At 36.9% G+C, this 23303-nt stretch overlaps 2 protein-coding genes across 2 annotated transcripts in view; one reads left to right on the forward strand and one right to left on the reverse strand.

Annotated features, from left to right (window-relative positions):
- RNGTT (RNA guanylyltransferase and 5'-phosphatase) overlaps positions 1-23303 on the forward strand; it is a 218660-nt gene that overhangs the window by 143180 nt on the left and 52177 nt on the right. The gene's annotated exons all lie outside the window — the stretch shown is intronic.
- Positions 15171-16324, reverse strand: LOC309972052 (methylglutaconyl-CoA hydratase, mitochondrial-like; the record flags this gene model as incomplete). Its single annotated transcript, XM_082855490.1, has 1 exon — positions 15171-16324. The coding sequence occupies one exon, from the start codon at positions 16322-16324 to the stop codon at positions 15305-15307; it is 1020 nt and encodes a 339-aa protein (XP_082711616.1). The 3' UTR covers positions 15171-15304.

The raw sequence follows: 23303 nt of genomic DNA on the forward strand, positions 1-23303 counted from the left end.
TGTGTGTGAAGGGCATCTATAGACTGTAAACTACTACACAAAGGTTAGTTCATTTATTAGGCAGCTTTTATTATTAAAATGCAACCAGTAATACATGCTAAATAATACTACTGTACTGTAACTACCCTTATCAGAATATGCAATATATAGTTGAGCATATATACTGGATTGTATAGATTGTCAAGGTACAGACTAAGCTGTATCTTATTCTTGGCAAAGTGTCTTTGGGTGTTCCTAAATAATAAAAAAATACAATTATATAGAAAAATTACAAAGAAATAACTAAGTAGATAGTGTGTAATCTTGATAGATGATTATTAGAAAGCAAATTTCTAAATGCCAAAGCTGTAATAAAATCTTTTTTTGTAATTGAAGCTTTGGGGAAAATCATTTTGGATAACATATTAGTAGTTTGGGTTTATTTGTACAAAATATTGAAAGGCTGAACATTGAAAGATTAAAACTTGTCTCAAGATTATTCAAAAAACAAGGCTAGATTTCTTTTTTCTTTTAAGTTAGAAATGATGAAGGAAACAAGTAAAATGGTTTATTTCTAGATGAAAATGTATTGTGTCATTTCCACCCAAGAAAACATTTAAGTGCATTACTAATATCTGGTTTTTTTTATCTTAAGCCAAAAGAATTCACTAAGAATAATCTGACTTAAAAAAATCACTATGAAGTATGTTCCTTAGGTTAAAATTTTGAGTCTTTGGAAACCTATATAAGTTTTTTCCTAACTTGTTCAAGGAGAGAGAGTGTAACTTTTTCTTTAAAATTTTCCTTTCACTCATGTTATTTTGTTGTCCTCCTTACATTTGTATATAATAGGATAGTACAAAGTGCCTTGGATTTATTATTCAATGGAAATACGTCCTTTCAGAGATCATTTGCTGTCTAGACTTCTATTTACCAGCAGTCATGAACAGATTGTACTTTTCTGTTGAGATTAATATGGTTGCAAGGCAGCATTTAAAAAAGAGAAGAGTTTTAAATATTATGCTTGGAAAATATGAAGGACAATTAAAATCCGGTGTCTAACACATAAAAGAGCCATTTTATGCAAATACCATCTTTTATTTATATTTTGGTCCATTTATGATAGTAAATCTATTGGTCATTTTTTTTTAATAGTTTAAAACCTTTATTGTGTAGCTAGGGTATTAGAAATGGTCCATAGAAAAGGGCTTGTCTTAACACATCAAAGAAGTGCCTCAACTTTGGTCCCCCAAACCTACAATAGTGCTTATGTTCTATGACACCCTCCTTTCTATAGGGTTTTCTGTACTCTGTGTGAATCCTAGATTCTCTGTAATTTCTATCAGTCATTTTTTTTTAAGAGAAAAGGATAAAGGCAGTAGTCTTAACCTTTAGACCACATATAGTGCATTTAAATACACACGTGTAATAAAACCTTGTTACTTTAGATTTGACTCTTTTGGAATTCTGGATGTAGTTTGTACACAGGTTGAGTAGAAGTTCACTTTTATTGCTTAACAAATTCATATTATAAATACATTTTAGAAAGTATATTTAATCTTAGGGTGTCTTAGTTAAGGCTACTATAACATACCACAGACTCGGTGGCTTAAACAACATTTATTTCTTAACAGTTCTGGAGGCTGGAAGTCTGAGATCAGGGGGCCAGCGTGGTTGGGTTCTTGGTGAGGGCCCTCTTCTGGCTGTGTCCTCACATGCCCTTCCTTGGTTTGTGCCCTAGAAAGCAGGGCTGTTACCCCTGGGACAGTGGTCACTGAGGTAACCAGGCAACTAGGGTGAACTGTGCTGGCTGCAGAAGCCCTCCTGTACTCAGTGATGCAAAAAATGGATTTGAAAGAAATAGTTTGTCACTGTGGCATGGAAGAGAGAGCTCTTGGACTGCACAATCTGAAAGGCTACCTCCTTCCCCCAACCCTGCCTTCACTGGAACCTCCTGCCTGGTCCAGGAAAATCTTAAGCTCTTCAACCTGAATTACAATATGATACAATATTGATATGGTGTCAATTCGAACGTACTATTGGAAAAAAAAAGAAAGAAAAAAAAACATGAGAAAGAGAAGCAAATTTTACTGGGAAATGAAGTCTTACCTGGTGGACCCGTGGAGCCTGAGTCCTGGTCCTTCTGTGTATTCAGCGTATTCTATTGAATTATGGAGCTTGATGTTTTTGGTGTCTTTCACTAAAAATTAATATTCTTGAGGGTAGAGTCTATTGTTCCAACGTAAAACATAGCACCTATGGCTTTGAAGGCCTTTTGTACGTTGGAGAGGGTGTGAATGCTTTAGATAATAGCATTTGTCATGATTTGGAAAATGACTGCCTTCAAAGTATCTCTAAATTAAGGTAAAGTGATATCAGCTAGAATTTCACCTAGTTTGTAGCTCCATATTTCAGAGGACTGTTTAACTCTCTTCTGAGAACAGTTCTTACCCATTTCCTTGCCTGAAAGAATGAAAATCCTCAGACTTCTTCACTTGTCCTCTCCCTCACCCTTTCTACCCTCTTTTCTCTTCCGCTAAGAAGTCATAAAGAGCTCACTATAATAATTTTCTTAATCCTTTGATGAAATCACTCTGTTGTAGATCTAGCTCTGCTTAAATCAAGTGATGCTTGTTCCCTGAAACGTGGGAACAATGTTCAACCTTTATTTCTTTTTAGCACATCCAGTCAGCACCTTTATGCAGTACAAAGATAGTAGATATAAGATAGATCTTTTGCATCTTATATGTCAGGTGTAATTCCTAATTTTTTTCATAGCTGTGACTAACTTAGTGCTTTGAAAGTATTTTTCATTGGTCGTAACATTTGACAGAATGAGAAAATATATAATTCAAACTTTTAAGATAGAAGAACCTAGAGGATATGACCACTGGGTTCGCTTTTTCCTAAATGGATTTCTACCTAGCAAATTTTGTGAGGGAGGAGGAATAGCAAGAGTTAATACCTGTACTGTTTATGGAGAGCAGTCTTTTTCCTTCTCTTACTGATATTATATCCTTTATGAGATCAAACGTAGGAAAGAAAGATGCTTGATATTGTCTCCTTTGGCTGGAGTATTGGTAGCAAGGTTTGGAAGCACTTGTTACCTGGTTCTATACACACAGCATGTATATCTTTTAAAGTTAGAAATTAAGAAGGCTTTAAGGATTACATTCTTATCTTGGCATCTTTTATCCTTGGCAAAGGCCTACTGTGCTACTAGACATTTTACATTTTAAATTTTCACAAATCATAGTAGAGTATCATTGATTTCCTACATGTATTTTTAAAAAATTGACTGTGAAAAGTTTATTTTCATAGAATAATAGTCACTCAAAACTAAACCCCATTCTTAATTCTTTAAAATAAATTGTAACTGGAGGAAAAAAATTGAGTCTTAGAGGGTAGGAGTTTTGTCTCTTGGGTCTAACAGTTTGCAAATGCAGAATAGCAAACTTTTATGAGGAAAAAAATCTTTAATGTAAAATGTGTTTCTTGATCCCATGGGATTCTGGTAAATCAGCCATACTTCTAGGCCCTCTATTATCTTCCCTATTCTTAGAACAACCGTTGTGAACTGATTGATGGAAATAGAATCTGGATGTATGGGATTAATCACAGTCTTTCTGTCTTGTTTAAGGCTCTTTAGATAGCGTTTCTGTGGTCATTACTTTTGAGCTAGATGTTTTTAATTTGTTTACTCATTATTCATAATTGTTTTCTGTGTAGCATCCTGTCTTTTGATATAGCAGATATTTTATTATAGGATTAGTCATCCACAGATTAGCCTAAATCTACTGTTAGTTAAAGAGGATTCAGGGAGAGAAAAGGTAAATTTGGAATCATATTTGCTTCAACAGTGATCTTTTATATATCTGATTTGGTAAACATGGTTTATTACTTTATATTATAGATGTATATATGTATAATTTATATTTGTTATATGTCACATATATATTACACATTTATTTATTGAAGTATCATCTCCTCAGAGGACTCTTGAAATTATCACACTTGACCCTTTATCTTCCTAAATGAACAAGGGACTGTTCTAAGTAAAACTTAATGTTTTAATCTGGGGATCTTTTTTTTGATAATATTAAGACCAAGTTCTGAATTCTGCTTGGGGGCAGTGAGCTTAACAGAGAGGGACAGTTAGTATTTTTTATTTTTTAAAATTTTATTTATTTTTCCAAAATATTTATTTATTTATTTATTTTCGGCTGCGTCAGGTCCTTGTTGCGGCAGCAGGATCTTTAGTTGCAGTGTGCAGGCTTCTCTCTAGTTACAGCATGCGGGCTCGATAGCGCTGTGGGCTCAGTAGTTGAGGTGTGCAGCCTTAGTTGCCCGCACCACGTTGAGATCTTAGTTCCCCGACCAGGGATCAAACCCGCGTTCCCTGCATTGGAAGGCGGATTCTTAACCACTGGACCACCAGGGAAGTTCTAGTATTTTTTAAATAAGACCACTGTCATTTCCTTCTTCAGTAATAACTATTTTATTCTGATAAAATTAGGAAGAGAATGGTGGATTCCATACAGTTTACTTATTTATTTTTTTAATGTGAGAGAGGCTATGAAGTGTATTTTTTCTAACAGGAAGTTCACCTGTTCAAGGGTACTGTGTGCCTACCGTGTGGCACTTGCCTGTGAGTTCCAGGTGGGGATAGAGGTATTGACTTTGAGGACCCCTAACAGTTTAGAGAATTTGAAGCATTAACTGGGTAGTTAGCCTTTCTATTTTCCCTACTCTTTTACTTAGGACGCTTTTCATAGATTGTATTAGTTTTCATATCTTTTCTGGATAGCATATTTCTTTGAGATGCATGCTCACTACCATGATCCTGTTTGTTACTAAACTAAACTTTAACTTTTCTCATAAAATGGGGTTAATATTAATATCATTAATATGAATTATAACACACCTCGTAGAGTTACTGTAAAGATTAAATTAATTGAAGTCCAGTGTCTGGTACACATAGCTTAATAAATATTAGCTGTTAGTATGATCATTATTATAATTTATTTTACAAATGCTTATGGAATATCTTACTAATTACCTGGAACAGTGATAAGCAATGTGAGGAGTATGGAAGAAATACTAAATGTTGTTTTTCCACAAGAAGTTATAACATAATATAGATGTGATAAAACAAACACATGAAACAGCAGTGAACTATGTATGACAATATATAAATAAGGACCAAACTGTGTGGCACAGGTTGTTGATGCTGCAGAAGAATTTGGAGCAATGATAAATCAGTGAGGGTGGGGCAATCAAGGTAAGCTTCATGCAGGAGATGGCACTGAAGCTGTGTCTGGAAAAATGGGTAGTACTGGAAAAAGATAGAAGGGTATTTCAGGTGGAGATGACTGGCACATTCACAAGACAGTAAAGAGGCAGAATTGGTGAAAGCAGAGGCCTCCAATTGCTGAGTGATAAGGCAATCAGAGAATAAAATCTAAGTCCTTGTCTTCGATTTTAAGCACCTTAATAGCAAAGTTTTATATTGAAGCTTTTTCAGCTCTTCCCTTTTATACATCTAACTATATAAACATGTTGCCATCATGTTCCCATATGAATGATGACATGTCACTTTCTTCATGATGGCATGACACTGTATGCATCAAGTCTTCTTTATTTCTGCATGAGAACTTCTTGTCAATTTAATTCATTGCGTTTGTTTGTTATTGCAATCAGCATCAATTTCTTTTCTTTATTCCTGCCTCCTTTTTTTGTTAGAGCATGATGGCTGTTTCCTCCTTTATTTCTGCAAAACATCCTTTTGGGGAAGAGCAGTGAGAAGGAAGAGTTATGAAATATTAATTAAAAGAGAAGAAAAGTTACACTAAAATATTAAATATTCCTATAAAGGAATTATAAATAATGTTATTTCTAATATATTAACTCTGTCTTATAAAGAGTCCTTGTGTCAATGGATTCTTCTCCTTTCACAGTGCCCCTAGCACCCAACAACTCTCCCCTCCCTGCCTTAAGAGAGATGTATGAAGAATCGGTAGCTTGAAGTGAACTATCCTGTTTGTGGTCGGTTTACGCTTGTTCCATTAGAAATTTCATTTCAAGCTGTATTATATGTATGGGTTTGTTTTTATAATAGTGTGTTTCATAGCCTGGAATGGTTATAATTGAAAGTACTGTGCTCTTCATAGTTATGAGTAACTACATCATTTAAGTTTCACTTTGATTGTCAGATTGCTTTTAAACTATGGTTAAAACTTTCAATAAATACAAGTTTGGTAGATACTTTATAAGCAACACTGGTAGGTAGTTTATAAACAATATTATACGTACTCTAAGAAGAAAATGAAGCAAAGTATTTTGGATGATTTTAGTTATGGCAGTAGCACATAAATAGAATCTAGTTTGCCATTTCTCTTCAGTATGTCTTCACTTTAGACTGCCATACTTAATGTTTTGAGTACCTCTCTAGTGAGTGACAAACTGTTGAAATTTTAAGTACTTACAGAATAGTTAATTTCCTCAGTAAGCTGTGTGCCTTTAGATTTTACTTTTATTTGTGCCTTGTACACATATGGCGTTATTTCACTTTATTTTAAGCTACCTTGATTTTGTCTTACTAAATTATATTTTACCTTATAAAACAGTTGAAATGCGCTTGCCATTTTCAGGTATTGTAGTAGAATTCTACTTAAAAACAGTAGTAGTTGGGGCTTCCCTGGTGGCGCAGTGGTTGAGAGTCCGCCTACCGATGGAGGGGACACGGGTTCGTGCCCTGGTCCGGGAAGATCCCACATGCCGCGGAGCGGCTGGTCCTGTGAGCCATGGCCGCTGGGCCTGCACGTCCGGAGCCTGTGCTCCGCAACGGGAGAGGCCACAACAGTGAGAGGCCCGCGTACCGCAAAAAAAACCCCAAAAAACAGTAGTAGTTGAAAGTGTTTTTTTAGCTTTCAATTTGCTGCTTGGAACCATTTAAATTACAGAGTCATATTAATATGCCCTTCTTACATGCCATCTAACAGGAAGTCTATCAGTGCTGCTGCTCATATATAGTAACATTTCTTTGTAGCCATCTCTAGATTTCTTACATATAATAGATAAATCCACAGTGTCTTCCTTAGGGAGGTATGTGTTGTTTTTTGTTTGTTTTGTTCTTTTTCTCCTGTGTGTGTGTTTTTTTTTCCTGTATTTTTTTACTTACCAAGCAACCATTGATCACTCACCTTGTGTCAGGCACTGTACTAGAGGCTTGGGATTATAATATAAAATGTTATAAGATTACATTTCACGGCATTTGATAAGAGAATCTTGAAAACTTTTAGCAGTGGTTCCAGTGTTGGGTCATATTTTGAGGGCATGCGCCTAAAGGAAGTCCCTGAAGACCAGTGTGTGGGTTTTCACTTAACATGCAAGCCTCTACTTTCAGGGTTTAAAAGTCTTTAGTAGTCAGAAGATTACTACAGTACATAATTCCCATGGGTCTGTTATAGAATTTGCCAGTTTGTCTCCGTTTCTTGTAGTTTAACTACTTCAAACCTGCTGCTGCTTTAAGACTATGAGTTCCCGAGGCAGGGATCATCGTTATGTCTCTGATACCTGGCCTAGAGTCTGACATATACTCTAAATAATTGATGTATAATAAATGATTCAATTTCATAAAGAGAAAGAAGATGAGGAAGAGCCAAGATTGAATAGAGGATTGAGCTAATTTCCCTCCCTTGTTGACTCTTTTTTTCCCCCGTTGCTCCTTTTAAAGAAGTAGGCCATGTTGGCTGAAGTTGTCCGCATACCTGAAGAGGTTGGCCAGAGCTTTGCAAGTCCCACACTGATTTTATCACTCAGCATTGATCATGTTGTGGGGAATTAATTATCCTTAACCAAACGTCTTAATTATTAAGAAGTGAGATTTAAGAACAAAGAGCCAGAGGAAGAGAAGTTTGATTCTCAATTCGACCTCTTACAAGCTGTGTGTCCTCAGGCAAATTAGTAATTTCTGTTAGCCTCCAAATCTATTAAATGGGAATAATAATGGTACCTAACACATGGGATTCTTTGACAAGATTAAATGACAATCCTAAATTCCTAACACTAAAGGAGTATTCAAATTAAAATTAATACCAGAGAGAAGGCCGATATAATGTAGAATTAAGCTTAGCACAGGGCCTTGCACACTGAAGGTCTCAGTAAGTAACAACTGTAATTATTATGGTTTTCGTGGCTTTGTAACCATCAGCACTAATTTATAGTAATACAGTCGACCCTTGAACAGCACAGGTTTGAACTGCTCAGATCCACTTATATGTGGCTTTTTGACTTCGCTGAGGGTCAGTGCCCCTAATCTCTGTATTGTTCAAGGGTCAACTGTATATCATTACATATAGATGTGTATGTACACACATATGCATTAAATATACACATATATGTACATACTCAGGTCTCTATTTGTAGCAACTCATTTCTAACTACTCAGAAAGTTATTTAGCCCTTAGAAGATTGTTTTGTGACTGTGTGATCGAAGGAAAAGGGTTAGGTTATCTTGAGGGATATTTCATCCGGAGCTTGGAAAATTAGGTCTTCCACAGTAGTACATGCTTTTCTGGCATCCAGATAACTCCTCTCTGCTAATTGTGTCAGTCAGTCTCTATCCTCTCCTCTGACTATCTGTCTCTTTTTCTCCCTCTTTTCTTACATGTAGACATGCATTGACTATATACATTCTGACAGATTTATACTTTTTAACTCTCTTATCTGTCATTAACATTAAATTTCAATATTTCATACAAGGCAGTTCATTTTTTCTTCTTTTTAAGACATGCCGTGTTTTGGAAATATGCTTTGGTCATTCAGTGTATTCAACTGATTTAGACTGAACAAATGTTAGTTAAGTACATACATTATTTTATTTAATCCTCAAAACATTTCTGTGGAGTTAAGTCATAACCGTCTGCCCAACAAAATAATGAGGCTACAGAGGAGTTAAATGAGTTGCCTGAAGTTACACAGGAAACAAGCACCACAGTTGGGAATCAGACATACAGTGTGATTTCCAGCCACCCTTTCCACAGCACCATAACAGCCTTAACAAAAAGGACCTAGAAATCTTCATCTATGAGTCAACTGTCTCAGGGTAGATTACTTCCACAAATCTTATCCATTCTGTAGTGATTTTTAGTTGACTCAACTTCAGAATGACCATTCCTGCCCTTGTAACCCTCCTTGTTAACTGGCAGAGTGGGAGAAAACAAAAGATTGCAGGTCTTTGAGAAGAGAAAGAATAAGTGTTAAAGTTGGGAAGGTATCAAGTAAGTGGAGGGCTGGATAGTTTTAGCAAGGAATGAGAAGGAAAGCTAAGGATGTATGTATAGAAATACAGATGAATTGAAAGATGGAGAAACTTGTACCTCAAGACTGGATCTTCTCCACTCAGTGAGAAATAAAAGTGGTTTTTGGAGTGAGAAGAGAAAGGGATGGTCTGGGGAGATATAGAGAAGGAGGAGGTCTGGAACAGTCTTTGTGGGATTCAAGAAGAGAAAAATGTTTGAAGTTGTTGAGAGACTTGTATCTTAGGAATGGATATTTTTGGGGCTTTCTAAAACATAGAACGTACCTTTTAGACCTTTTTTAAAAATTTTTATTTTATTTATTTATTTTTGGCTGTGTTGGGTCTTCGTTGCTGCACGTGGGCCCTCTCTAGCTGCGGCGAGCGGGGGCCACTCTTAGTTGCGGTGCGCGGGCTTCTCATTGTGGTGACTTCTCTTGTTGCAGAACATGGGCTTTAGGTGCACGGGCTTCAGTAGTTGTGGCATGCAGGCTCAGTAGTTGTGGCTCGCGGTCTCTAGAGCACAGGCTCAGTAGTTGTGGCACACGGGCTTAGTTGCTTCGTGGCATGTGGGATCTTCCCGGACCAGGGATCAAACCTGTGTCCCCTGCACTGACAGATTCTTATACACTGCGCCACTAGGGAAGCCCTAAACCATTTTTAAGTGTACAAATCCGTGACCTTAAGTACATTCCCAGTGTTGTGCAACCATAACCACTGTCAATTTCCAGAATTTTTTCATCATTTCAAACAGCAACTTTGTACCCATTAAACAATAACTCCCTGTTCCTCTCTCACCTTGGTCTCTGGTAACCGCTATTCTACTTTCTGTCTTTTTGAATTTGACTTTGCTACATACCTCATATAAGTGGAATATATAATAGCTGTCCTTTTGTGACTGGCTTATTTCACTTAGCATAATGTTTTCAGAGTTCATCCATGTTGCAGCATGTCAGCATTCCATTCCTTTTTAAGACTGAATAATATTCCATAAACAAGATGTATACCACATTATGTTTTCCAATTGCTGATGGGCATATGGATTGTTTCTACCTTTTGGCTATTGTGAATAATGCTGCTATGACATTGGTGACAAGGAATGGGTTTTAAAACTACATCCTAAAAAAGCCGTATGAAATAACTATGTGCTTATACTTCCACACTGCTTAATTCTTTCTGAAAGCCTGGTTAATTTATTTGAGGAAAAAGATAGCATTGTTTGACTACCCCTCATGGATTTGCTGAGCACATTCTAAGGTTGTAATGACCATAACCCACTTCAAGAATTCACATCAGTCACTTAATAGAGTGGAAAACATGAATGGAAAAGTATTGTGATTATTAGATAACCTCCATCTCGTGTTTTGGAAATAATTGAATTAGTTTCACCGTAAGGACGTGAGGGTCTTTCAGTCATTTATAAAATGTGGTCCTAGACAGCTTGGTAACATTTACTTTATATTCACGGCTTTAAGAAATGTTAAGATTATCATGCTTTATAGCATTGCCAGCACTATCTGGTGATGTCTTTCTTATGGATATCTCATGATTTCCTATTGTCAGGCCAGCATATGAGATTCTGGAACTTCGTCTTGAATATACTTAGACTAGATTATAGCTGTCACATTACTGAGGTTCAGCTGTCTCATGCATTATGTTAACTTTTATTAATTGATTAAGGCATATGTCAAGGGTAAATATAATGATTTATAAGCAAAATAATTGATGTGCAATATGTTATTCTGGTCATTTTTAAATTTGAAGTAATTAAAAACAATTCTGCAACTATATCATTAGTTATCAGTGTGTTTTGAACAGATATCAAAATAAAGAATAAAATGAATCGTTACAGTTCAAATTCTTTTACATGAGCTATTCAGCTAGGTAAGAATTTCCTTCAAGGGCTTTGCAAACTAAACAGTCAGTAAGTTACTCTGTTTGAACAAAAGAATATACTGATTGAATTAAGGCAGGAATTGTCTGTTAACTCAAAATAGGCTTATTCATGTTTATAAGTAGAGTCATGAAAATGATAAAGAATTAACTACAGCAAGTCCCCTACATACGAACGAGTTCCGTTCTGAGAGCGCATTTTAAGTCCAATTTGTTCGTAAGCCCAACAAAGTTAGCCTAGGTACCCAACTAACACAGTTGGCTATATAGTTCTGTACTGTAATAGGTTTATAATACTTTTCACCCGAATAATACATAAAAAATGACCAAACACAAAAAAATAAAGAAAACATTTTAAATCTTACAGTACAGTACCTTGAAAAGTACAGTAGTACAGTACAACAGCTGGTATGCAGGGGCTGGCATCGAGTGAACAGGCAAGAAGAGTTACTGACTGGAGGAGGGAGAGGAGATGGGAGATGGTAGAGCTGAAGGATCGTCAGCAATAGGAGGCAGAGGGCAAGCTGCAATTTCACTCACGCCTGACTTGATGGAATGCACATTCACATCTTTGAAAGTTTGCAACTTGAAGGTTCCTATGTAGGGGACTTAACCATACTTTAAAAAATAAAGATAGCTAGTATGTACCTAGCAATGAAAAAATACTAATTCAATACCTACCAAAATCTATATTTAAAAAAAGGGATGCATATATAATATTTACTAGAGGAGTATTCAAATTAAAATTAATAGTAAAGAGAAGATCAATATAATGTATATTCTATCAGTGAGACACTTAGGCAGTTCTCTGTAGTTTTGGCAGTTCATGTGTCAGCAGTTTGTGGAGAGTTCTATGAAGCTGAAATTCAGATTTGAAATAATTCTTTTCAGTGTGGAATATAACAGTCTCAGTCATTCTGGGGTCTGTGATTTAAAAAAACATTTCTCTCTTTGATTGATCATAGCTATTATTGAAATAGCTGGTAACGTGACATGGTGCTATAATTTAGACAGAAAAAAATGGAATTGTGAATTATATCCACTCAGCTTAAATCTCCCTGTTTCTTGTCTCCACAGTATCTTTTGTACTTTTTCTGCAGAAATGGCCCCATAGCATAATGTTCCTACATTTTCCCAGGGGAAAAGGAGGATGTCACAGAGTCTTGTCTGAAGTATACAAGGGGAACTTGTACAACAAAAATATAGGGAAAAAATAAAATAAGTTTCAGAATTTCCCAATACAGGAAATGAAAGTTTTATTCATTTATTTTATTTATTAATCTTTAAACAAATGTGCTTTACATATACATCTTGGAGTCAAGGATGTGAAAATTTATGGATATGATGATGATTCACGTAATTTCAGATGTTTAGATTTGAGGCTAATCCCTACATAAATCATTCTCCCCTCTCTTCTTTTGTAGGTTAAAAGTAAGCTATAGAATAATTCTTATGACCAGTAGATAATAAACCAGGTGGGGAGCTATATGTGTTTGATGATTTCCCTGTTAAAAACCACTTTTCAGACTTTTTGCTTCATGTTTACACAGGCAGGTCTTAAAATAATAAACCAACTCTCCATTTAGAATGATCAGGGTGGGTTGATTTAGAATTATTTGTAGGCCCAGTTTGTGATATGGCCTGTGAACATTTGTACTTTCCTTTTTTAATATATTTAGCAAAACTTTGAAGATGAAGTTTGTACATTATTTTTTACAGCTTTATTGAGGAGTATTTGATATATGATAACCTGCACTTAGTTAAAGTGTGCAATTTGATTTTTAAGTGTGAAATCACCACTCCCGGAATAAGATGATGACCATGTCCATCAGCCGCACCCCCCCCCCCCCCCGCCCAAATTTCCTCCTTCCCCTTGTTAATCCCTCCCTCCCTCTCTCCTCCCACACCCTTCACTCCCTTTTCTGGCAACCACTGCTTTGGGGTATTCATTTTCTAGAATCTTATGTAGATGGAAACATACACTGTATGTGTCTGTGGTGGTCTTCCCCCGCCCCCACCTTCTTTCAACATTAGATTCATCCATGTTGTTACATGTATCAGTAGTTTGTTTCTTTTTATTGCTGAGCAGCCTGTTGTTGTATAGACATATCGCAATTTACTTATCCGTTCACCTGTGTATGGATGGACATTTGAGATGTCTTCAATCTTTGGCTATTATAAATAAAGCTGCTGTGAGACTAGGAAACAAGTCTTCTCGTAGACATATGCTTTCATTTGTCTTGAAATGGGACTGGCCATTTTTTTCTCCAAAGGATCAGATAGTAAATATGTTAGTCTTTATTGGGTCCAGGTGGTAGGCTGGGGTAGTGGTAGGACTTCATTTGTTTCCCTTCTCTCAGGTACCATCTTATCTTGGCTGGGACTGGAAAATTTGTCTATACATTTTTAATGCACTTATGTTCCTTTTTTTTGTTTTTTTTAATTTTACTGCCTTTCTATTTAAAACCATTATGCCCAGATATGTGAGTTCTGTGTTTTCATATTATGTTTATGCCATAGAATTTGTAGCTCTAGTACTAAGAAGAGGATGAGTGACTTGTGGATTCCCTAGAAGCTCATCTCTTAAAATACTCATCTATTTTTACAGGAATATTAAAATATGTTAATATACCAATTAATATTGTATCCCTCATTTAGGAGTCACTCTTACTCTCTCAGTGATTGCTTATGTTGGTTTTTTTCTTTGGACTTTTTATATTAAGACCTTTTATAGTACGAAGTATACATACAGAAAAGTACATAAAACATAAATGTACAGCTTACTGAAATTTCATGGAACCAACATACATTTAACTACTACTCAGAACAAAAAAAAATCATATTGCCAGCACCCTAGATGCCTCCAGCATGCTATTTCTCATTCACAAATTTCTCTCTCCCACCAAAGATAGCCATTATCTGTAAGTTTGTGATTTTTACTTCCTTGCTCTTTTTTATACTTTTGTTACTCAGGTATGCAATTCTAAACACTAGGGTTTGGTTTTGCCTGGTTTTGAACCTTACATAAATTCAACCCTATGTTCTTTTATATTTGGCTTCATGTCTCCTTTACGCAATCTTAATATAATCTGGGACAGTACCTCACTTTCACTTTTCATGATCTTGACAATTTTTTTTTTTTTTTTTTTTTGCGGTACGCGGGCCTCTCACCGCTGTGGCCTCTCCCGTTGCGGAGCACAGGCTCTGGACGCGCAGGCTCAGCGGCCATGGCTCACGGGCCCAGCCGCTCCGCGGCATGTGGGATCCTCCCAGACCGGGGCACGAACCCGTGTCCCCTGCATCGGCAGGCGGACTCTCAACCACTGCGACACCAGGGAAGCCCGATCTTGACACTTTTTGAAGACTACTAGTTATTATATAGAACGCCCCTTAGTGTGATCTTTTGGGGGGGTGTATTTTTAGGAAGGCACACCACGAAAGCAACAGTGTGCTCTTCTAGGTGCATTATGTTGGGGGTGGGAGCTCATGTTGGTAATTTTGATTATTTGGTTAAGTGAGTCTGCTGGATTTTAAAGTTGCTATGTTTATGATTAGTAAGTGTCTTCTGGGTTGAAATTTTGAGACTAGGCAGATGTCAGGTTTCTCATCCTACCTTCCTCTTGTAGTTTTAGTATTTTTCAATGGTTTTTGCCTGCAACAATCGTTACTGTGGTGTTTTTCAATTTCAATTAGGCAAATATTTCAAATATGGTGAATTTCAATTTCCTTCATTCTTTTTTTTTTGGTACATGGAAATAATTTTATTTTCATACTGTAGCACAGGAGACATACAATCAATATTTTTTCCTAGCGTGTGCAATATATAAATTATTCACATTAAAAAATTTAAGAACAGAAAGCCTCGTATGCAGGAGGTATTTAAAAATGTATACCTAATTTTGAATTGGCGTTTTTGACAGTATACACTATTAGCTTTATAAATCTGAATGAAAATGACGATACACATTTGAACAAGTACACATAGGGGTCCACTCCAGATACTTAATTCAGTATATGGATAACTCGCTCTTCACTTTGGTCGCTGGGATTCCAGATGCTGAGGCATATGTGAATCTGAAAGATACTTCCAGAAGTATACTTATTACACTGGCGTTTTAAAGATTTCTCTTTCTTCTACTCTCCTTTATAACGAGGGGTCCTTTTCTCTTTAAAAGCAGGAAGACCTTCAAGTCTGTCTTTCGTTGGAGTAGTCTGAGCATAACAAGCTGCTTCTATGGCTAATCCTGTTACTAAATCGACCTCCAGCCCTTGCTTAATTGCTAATTTTGCCACTCTCATTGCAACAGGTCCCTGAGGTAAAAACTCTCTTGCTAGGTCCAAGGCCTTTCTATAGGCAGCATCCCCCTCCTGGTTCTGTTCCAGAACATGGCTGATCAAGCCCACTGCTTTGGCTGCTTGGCCATCGAGCACACGTGCAGAGAAGATGAGCTCTTTGGCCAGGGACATCCCAATGGCACGTGGCAGTCGCTGCGTGCCCCCTCCACCAGGAATAATTGCCAACTTTGTTTCAACCAGGCCCATTTTTGCAGAAGAAGCTGCTACTCTTATATCACATGCTAAAGCCAGTTCAAGTCCACCACTGAAAGCGAGTCCATCTATTGCTGCAGTGGTTGGCACTGGAAGATTAGCGATTTCATTAATCACTGCTCTTATTTTGGAGACAAAAGGACCAACTTCACTGGAATTCATTTTGACTCTTTCCTTAAGGTCAGCACCAGCACAGAATATCCCTGGGACTTCACTTCTTACTATGATGGTCCGTACTTTCTTATCAGATTTTAAAGCATCCACAGCTTTTGAAAGCATTTTTATTAGATTTGTACTCAATGAATTTTTGGCATAAGCTCTGTTTATTCCAAGCACCACAGTTCCTCGGTTCTCCTCCTCCAGATACCGCACCCGCAGCTCGTCCTCCGTCTTCACCTCAGAGCTGTAGCCCCTCCGCCAGGCCGCACCCCCGGCCGTGGGTGTCCAGCCCCGAGCCCAGGTCGCCGGGTCGACCCGCGGGACCGTCCAGGAGCCGGACAGCCTCCACCCAGGGCCGAGCCGCGCACAGCAAGCGGCCACCAAGCGAGCGCGGCCGGCCTGCAAGATACCCGAGGCCCCGGGTGCCGCTGCGGCCGCCGCTGCCATGTTGACTGTTTCTCCTTCATTCTTTTTCAGTGCATTAATAGGGATTGAAATGGAAAGAACCACTGTCCCCTCTTCCTCATATACTTATTTATATTATTAAGGATTTAGGAATATTTTACTCCATGGGTTATAATCCAGCACTATGATTTTATTTTGCTGTTTTGGCTTCGGTCCTTGGGAACGCCTTCAGTTCAACATCTGTGTCTTTTTGGCATGCTCTCATCACTTTTCCATTATCTCCTTACTTCCCAGTACCACGAGATGTTCCAGGCACTTCTTATACTTTTCCCCCCTCAGTCCAGAAATCAGCCTTTTCTCCAAAGAGCCCAGGTGTTTTTGTTTTTTGGGTTTTTTTTTTGCGCTACGCGGGCCTCTCACTGCTGTGGCCTCTCCCGTTGCGGATGGCCTCTCCTGTTGCAGAGCACAGGCTCCGGACGCGCAGGCTCAGCGGCCATGGCTCACAGGCCCAGCCGCTCCGCGGCATGTGGGATCTTCCCGGACCCGGGCACGAACCCGCGTCCCCTGCATCGGCAGGCGGACTCTCAACCACTGCGCCACCAGGGAAGCCCTGTTTTTGTTTTTTAATTGGTGAAGATTGATGGTTGGAAACACGGATCTAGGTCCTCCGCACGGTTGTTGCTGCTGGGTGTCATTACAGACCCTCTCAGTTGTCAGAGCTAGGAATGTATTTATTTCTACCGGCACACAGATTCTTCATTTAACCATCCGATTGTTGTTGTTGTTGGTGGTGGTTTTTCATTTTTTTCATGAAAGTCTAGAGCATTTTGTTACTCCTATACCAGGGTTTAGAAAGCAAATCAGAAAAGTGTAGGCTATGAAAAGTCTGTAAGGATAATAATAAACTCACTCATTTGCTAATTCAAGTTTCATCTGGGGCTAATGGCATATGCTGTTTTTACCTACATTCTACTAGAAGTCTCAAAGAATAATGTAGGCCTTCTCAGTAATGTGCATTTTCTCAAATTCAGAAGGGCCCTAGTGATCCCATATTAGATGCATTTACTTTCTCTTTTTTTCTTGTATGAAATATACTGGATGTAGTCTGCTCTTTGGAGAATTTGCTCATTGGCTTCGAAGTGGGATTTTATTTGTCAGTCAGTATTCATGATACTGAAAGTATTTTCAAAGTATTTTTGCAGTTGAAAAGTGTATCAGTTAGTGGGTAATGTAATTAGGACTTGTAGACAGAACAGTTAATTTTGAGTTATGTAGCTTATTTTTAGAAAGATCCCCTTTGCCTTTTTTTAACTTTTAATTTGAAATAATTATACACTCAATTTCCTTTTAAAGCAATTTTTTGTAAGCCTGATATATCGTCAGTGAATGATGGTGAATGAGGTTCTTTTAATTAATCTTTCTATTACCTGCCAAGTTTTAATTTTACTTTATGTGAGAAAATTTTCTGGAAATAATTTTGCAGCTTTCTTTCCAGAATAGATATTTGTTAATATTTGTATTTGGGAAATTGAAGCAAAATGAACATTAGATTTGCCTATCTTTACTTTTGTCGAAAGCTCTAATAGATTTCCTTTCTTTTTTTCTTTTCCAGCAATGCCGCCATTTTTTTTCTAATATCTTTATTGGAGTATAATTGCTTTACAATATTGTGTTAGCTTCTGCTGTATAACAAAGTGAATCAACTATAGGTATACATATATCCCCATATCTCCTCCCTCTTGCGTCTCCCTCCCACCCTCCCTATGCCACCCCTCTAGGTGGTCACAAAGCACCAAGCTGATCTCCCTGTGCTATGCGGCTGCTTCCCACTAGCTATCTGTTTTACATTTGGTAGTGTATATAAGTCCATGCCACCCTCTCACTTCGTCCCAGCTTACCCGTCCCCCCTCCCCGTGTCCTCAAGTCCATTCTCTATGTCTGCCTCTTTATTCCTGTCCTGCCCCTAGGTTCTTCACAACCTTTTTTTTCTTTAGATTCCGTATATATATATTAGCATACGGTATTTGTTTTACTCTTTCTGACTTACTTCACTCTGCATGACAGACTCTAGGTCCATCCACCTCACTACAAATAACTCAATTTCATTTCTTTTTATGGCTGAGTAATATTCCATTGTATGTATGTGCCACATCTTCTTTATCCATTCATCTGTTGGTGGACAGTTAGGTTGCTTGCATGTCCTGGCAATTGTAAATAGTGCTGCAATGAACACTGTGGTACATGGCTCTTTTTGAATTATGGTTTTCTCAGGGTATATGCCCAGTAGTGGGATTGCTGGGTCGAATGGTAGTTCTATGTTTAGATTTTTAAGGAACCTCCATACTGTTCTCCATAGTGGCTGTATCAATTTACATTCCCACAAACAGTGCAAGAGGGTTCCCTTTTCTCCACAACCTCTCCAACATTTATTGTTTGTAGATTTTTTGATGATGGCCATTCTGACTGGTATGAGGTGATAACTCATTGTAGTTTAGTTTTGATTTGCATTTCTCTAATGATTAATGATGTTGAGCATTCTTTCATGTGTTTGTTGGCAATCTGTATATCTTCTTTGGAGAAATGTCTATTTAGGTCTTCTGCCCATTTTTGGATTGGGTTGTTTGTTTTTTTTATATTGAGCTGCTTGGGCTGCGTGTAAATTTTGGAGATTAATCCTTTGTCAGTTGCTTCATTTGCAAATATTTTCTCCCATTCTGAGGGTTGTCTTTTTGTCTTGTTTATGGTTTCCTTTGCTGTGCAAAAGCTTTGAAGTTTCATTAGGTTCCATTTGTTTGTTTTTATTTCCATTTCTCTAGGAGGTGGGTCAAAAAGGATCTTGCTGTGATTTATGACATAGAGTGTTCTGCCTGTGTTTTCCTCTAAGAGTTTTATAGTGTCTGGCCTTACATTTAGGTCTTTAATCCACTTTGAGTTTATTTTTGTGTATGGTGTTAGGGAGTGTTCTAATTTCATTCTTTTACATGTAGCTGTCCAGTTTTCCCAGCACCACTTATTGAAGAGGCTGTATTTTCTCCATTGTATATTCTTGCCTCCTTTATCAAAAATCAGGTAACCATATGTGCGTGAGTTTATCTCTGGGCTTCCTACCCTGTTCCATTGATCTATATTTTTGTTTTTGTGCCAGTACCATACTGCAGCTTTGTAGTATAGTCTGAAGTCCGGGAACCTGATTCCTCCAGCTCCATTTTTCTTTCTCAAGATTGCTTTGGCTATTCAGGGTCTTTTGTGTTTCCATACAAATTGTGAAATTTTTTGTCCTAGTTCTGTGAAAAATGCCATTGCTAGTTTGATAGGGATTGCGATGAATCTGTAGATTGCTTTGGGTAGTATAGTTATTTGCACAGTGTTGATTCTTCCAATCCAAGAACATGGTATATCTCTCCATCTGTTTGTATCATCTTAAATTTCTTTCATCAGTTTCTTATAGTTTTCTGCATATAGGTCTTTTGTCTCCTTAGGTAGGTTTATTCCTAGGTGTTTTATTCTTTTTGTTGTAGTGGTAAATGGGAGTGTTTCCTTAATTTCTCTTTCAGGTTTTTCATCATTAGTGTATAGGAATGCAAGAGATTTCTGTGCATTAATTTTGTATCCTGCTACTTTACCAAATTAATTGATTAGCTCTAGTAGTTTTCTGGTAGCATCTTTAGGATTCTCTATGTATAGTATCATGTCATCTGCAAACAGTGACAGCTTTACTTCTTCTTTTCCTATTTGGATTCTTTTTATTTCTTTTTCTTCTCTGATTGTTGTGGCTAGGACTTCCAAAACTATGTTGAATAATAGTGATGAGAGTGGACATCCTTGTCTTGTTCCTGATCTTTCAGTTTTTCACCATTGAGAATGATGTTGGCTGTGGGTTTGTCATATATGGCCTTTATTATGTTAAGGTAAGTTCCCTCTATGCCCACTTTCTGGAGGGTTTTTATCATAAATGGTGTTGAATTTGTAAAAAGCTTTTTCTGTATCTATTGAGATGATCATATGGTTTTTCTCCTTCAGTTTGTTAATATGGTGTATCACGTTGATGGATTGGCATATATTGAAGAATCCTTGCATTCCTGGGATAAACCCCACTTGATCATGGTGTATAATCCTTTTAATGTGCTGTTGGATTCTGTTTGCTAGTATTTTGTTGAGGATTTTTGTGTCTGTGTTCATCAGTGATATTGGCCTGTAGTTTTCTTTCTTTGTGACATCTTTGTCTGGTTTTGGTATGAGGGTGATGGTGGCCTCATAGAATGAGTTTGGGCGTGTTCCTTCCTCTGCAATTTTTTGGAAGAATTTGAGAAGGATGGATGTTAGCTCTTCTCTAAATGTTTGATAGAATTCACCTGTGAATCCATCTGGTCCTGGGCTTTTGTTTGTTGGAAGATTTTTTTATTACAGTCTAAATTTCAGGGCTTGTGACTGGTCTGTTTATATTTTCTATCTCTTCCTGGTTCAGTCTTGGAAGGTTGTGATTTCCCAAGAAATTTGTCCATTTTCTTCCAGGTTGTGCATTGTATTGGCATATGGTTGCTTGTAGTAGTCTCTTATGATCCTTTGTATTTCTGCAGTGTCAGTTGTTTCTTCTCCTTTTTCTTTCCTAATTCTGTTGATTTGAGTCTTCTCCCTTTTTTTCTTGATGAGTCTGGCTAATAGTTTATCAATTTTGTTTATCTTCTCAAAGAACCAGCTTTTAGTTTTATTGATCTTTGCTATTGTTTTCTTCATTTATTTCTGACCTGATCTTTATGATTTCTTTCCTTCTGCTAACTTTGGGGTTTTTTTTTTCTTGTTTCTCCAATACCTTTAAGTGTAAGGTTAGGTTGTTTATTTGAGATGTTTCTTGTTTCTAGAGGTAGGATTGTACTGCTATAAACTTCCCTCTTAGAACTGCTTTCGCTGCATCCCATACGTTTTGGGTCGTCGTGTCTCCATTGTCATTTGTTTCTAGGTATTTTGTGATTTCCTGTTTGATTTCTTCAGTGTTCTCTTGGATATTTAGTAGTGTATTGTTTAGCCTCCATGTGTTTGTACTTTTTACAGGTTTTTTCCTGTAATTGATATCTAGTCTCATAGTGTTGTGGTCGAAAAGATACTTGATACGATTTCTATTTTCTTAAATTTACCAAGGCTAGATTTGTAACCCAAGATATGATCTATCCTGGAGAATGTTCCATGAGCACTTAAGAAAAATGTGTATTCTGTTGTTTTTGGATGGAATGTCCTATAAATATCAATTAAGTCCATCTTGTTTAATGTATCATTTAAAGCTTGTATTTCCTTATTTATTTCATTTTGGATGATCTGTCCATTGGTGAAAGTGGGGTGTTAAAGTCCCCTACTATGATTGTGTTACTGTGGATCTCCTCTTTTATGGCTGTTAGCATTTGCCTTAAGTATTGAGGTGCTCCTATGTTTGGTGCATAAATATTTACAATCCTTATATCTTCTTCTTGGATTGATCCCTTGATCATTATGTAGTGTCCTCCTTTGTCTCTTGTAAAGTCTTTGTTTTAAAGTCTATTTTGTCTGATATGAGAATTGCTACTCCAGCTTTCTTTTGTTTTCCATTTGCATGCAATATCTTTTTCCATCCCCTCACCTTCAGTCTGTATGTGTCCCTATGTCTGACGTGGGTCTCTTGTAGACAGCATATATACGGGTCTTGTTTTTGTATCCATTCAGCCAGTCTATGTCTTTTGGTTGGAGTATTTAATCCATTTACATTTAAGGTAGTTATCGATATGTATGTTCCTATTACCATTTACTTAATTGTTTTGGATTTGTTTTTGTAGGTCAATTTGTGTTTTGTGTTCTCTTGTGTTTCCTGCCTAGAGAAGTTCCTTTAGCAGTTGTTGTAACGCTGGTTTAGTGGTGCTGAATTCTCTTAGCTTTTTCTCAGCAATGCCTTCTTACTCTAAAAATTTCTTTGGTAGCCGTAGAAGCATTTAGTTACAAGCAAATTTTTTGGAAGTTATTAGCATTTGTATAAATGTTATATTAATGTTCACCTAATAGAAGGACAAAACAATTATCTGGTACTAAATGCGTCATGGTTTTTATTTTAACATATGCTTTTTATTTTAACATATATTTATAATGCATCTGTAAATGCTGAATTAATGCCTTTACCCTGGGGATTTAAAATGTGTGAATGCTATATTATATACAAATACCCTGTCATAATAAAATGGTGCCTATTGTTTGACAATAATTATGTATACAATTTGGCATAATAATTTTTTGAAAGGTAAAAGCATTTTAGGAAACGTTCCATCTTAGAAGTTGGAATTTATGTTCTCAAAGTACTAATTATTTTACACATAACAAACGCTTAAATTATGATACCTATGAAAACCCACTCAAACGAAGGTGGTAATGTAATTTATGTAAGGAATAATATGGACATGAATGAGAAAGAACAGTATTTAAAAAGCGAAATATGTATATGCTGTGTAACTACCATATTTAAGATATTTCTTGTTTAGAAGGTAGTTATTAGATAGGCAAGTTGGAGGAAGGGGAGGACACATTGAATAGTATATTGGCAAGCTTCCTAAAATGCATATGAATAGTAATTAGAGGCATACTGATTTTTAAATGTCAGCCAGCTTTTATTCTCTTCCTTTTCTATCATGTATTTGTATGAACAGTGACTATTCTTCTAAAAGAGGTTTATGAAGCTTTTTGTCATCATTTGTTATATAGGAAATAAATTACCACTGCTATATAAAACTAACATTAAATTTGTGATACTAGCAATTTGTGAGAGATTTAAAGTTTTGTTGCTTTGATTAATTTCTTATTTGTCAAATGATGGTGAAGAAATTCTCCATTTCCTAGTTGAGATTTGGGGATATTTCTTATGCTTTCTACTTGCATCCAGTGAACAAATATCCCTTTAGTCATGTTTGTAACCTTCAACAACATGCTAAAAGGCATAACTGTAAGTATCACTCACATGCCGAACTTAAGTACTGTAGCTTTTTGCTAAATTGGTTTAATTTATTTTTGT

This window comes from Leucopleurus acutus (genome assembly GCF_964270905.1).
Source record: "Leucopleurus acutus genome assembly, chromosome: 15".
Taxonomy (NCBI): Eukaryota; Metazoa; Chordata; class Mammalia; order Artiodactyla; family Delphinidae; genus Leucopleurus; species Leucopleurus acutus.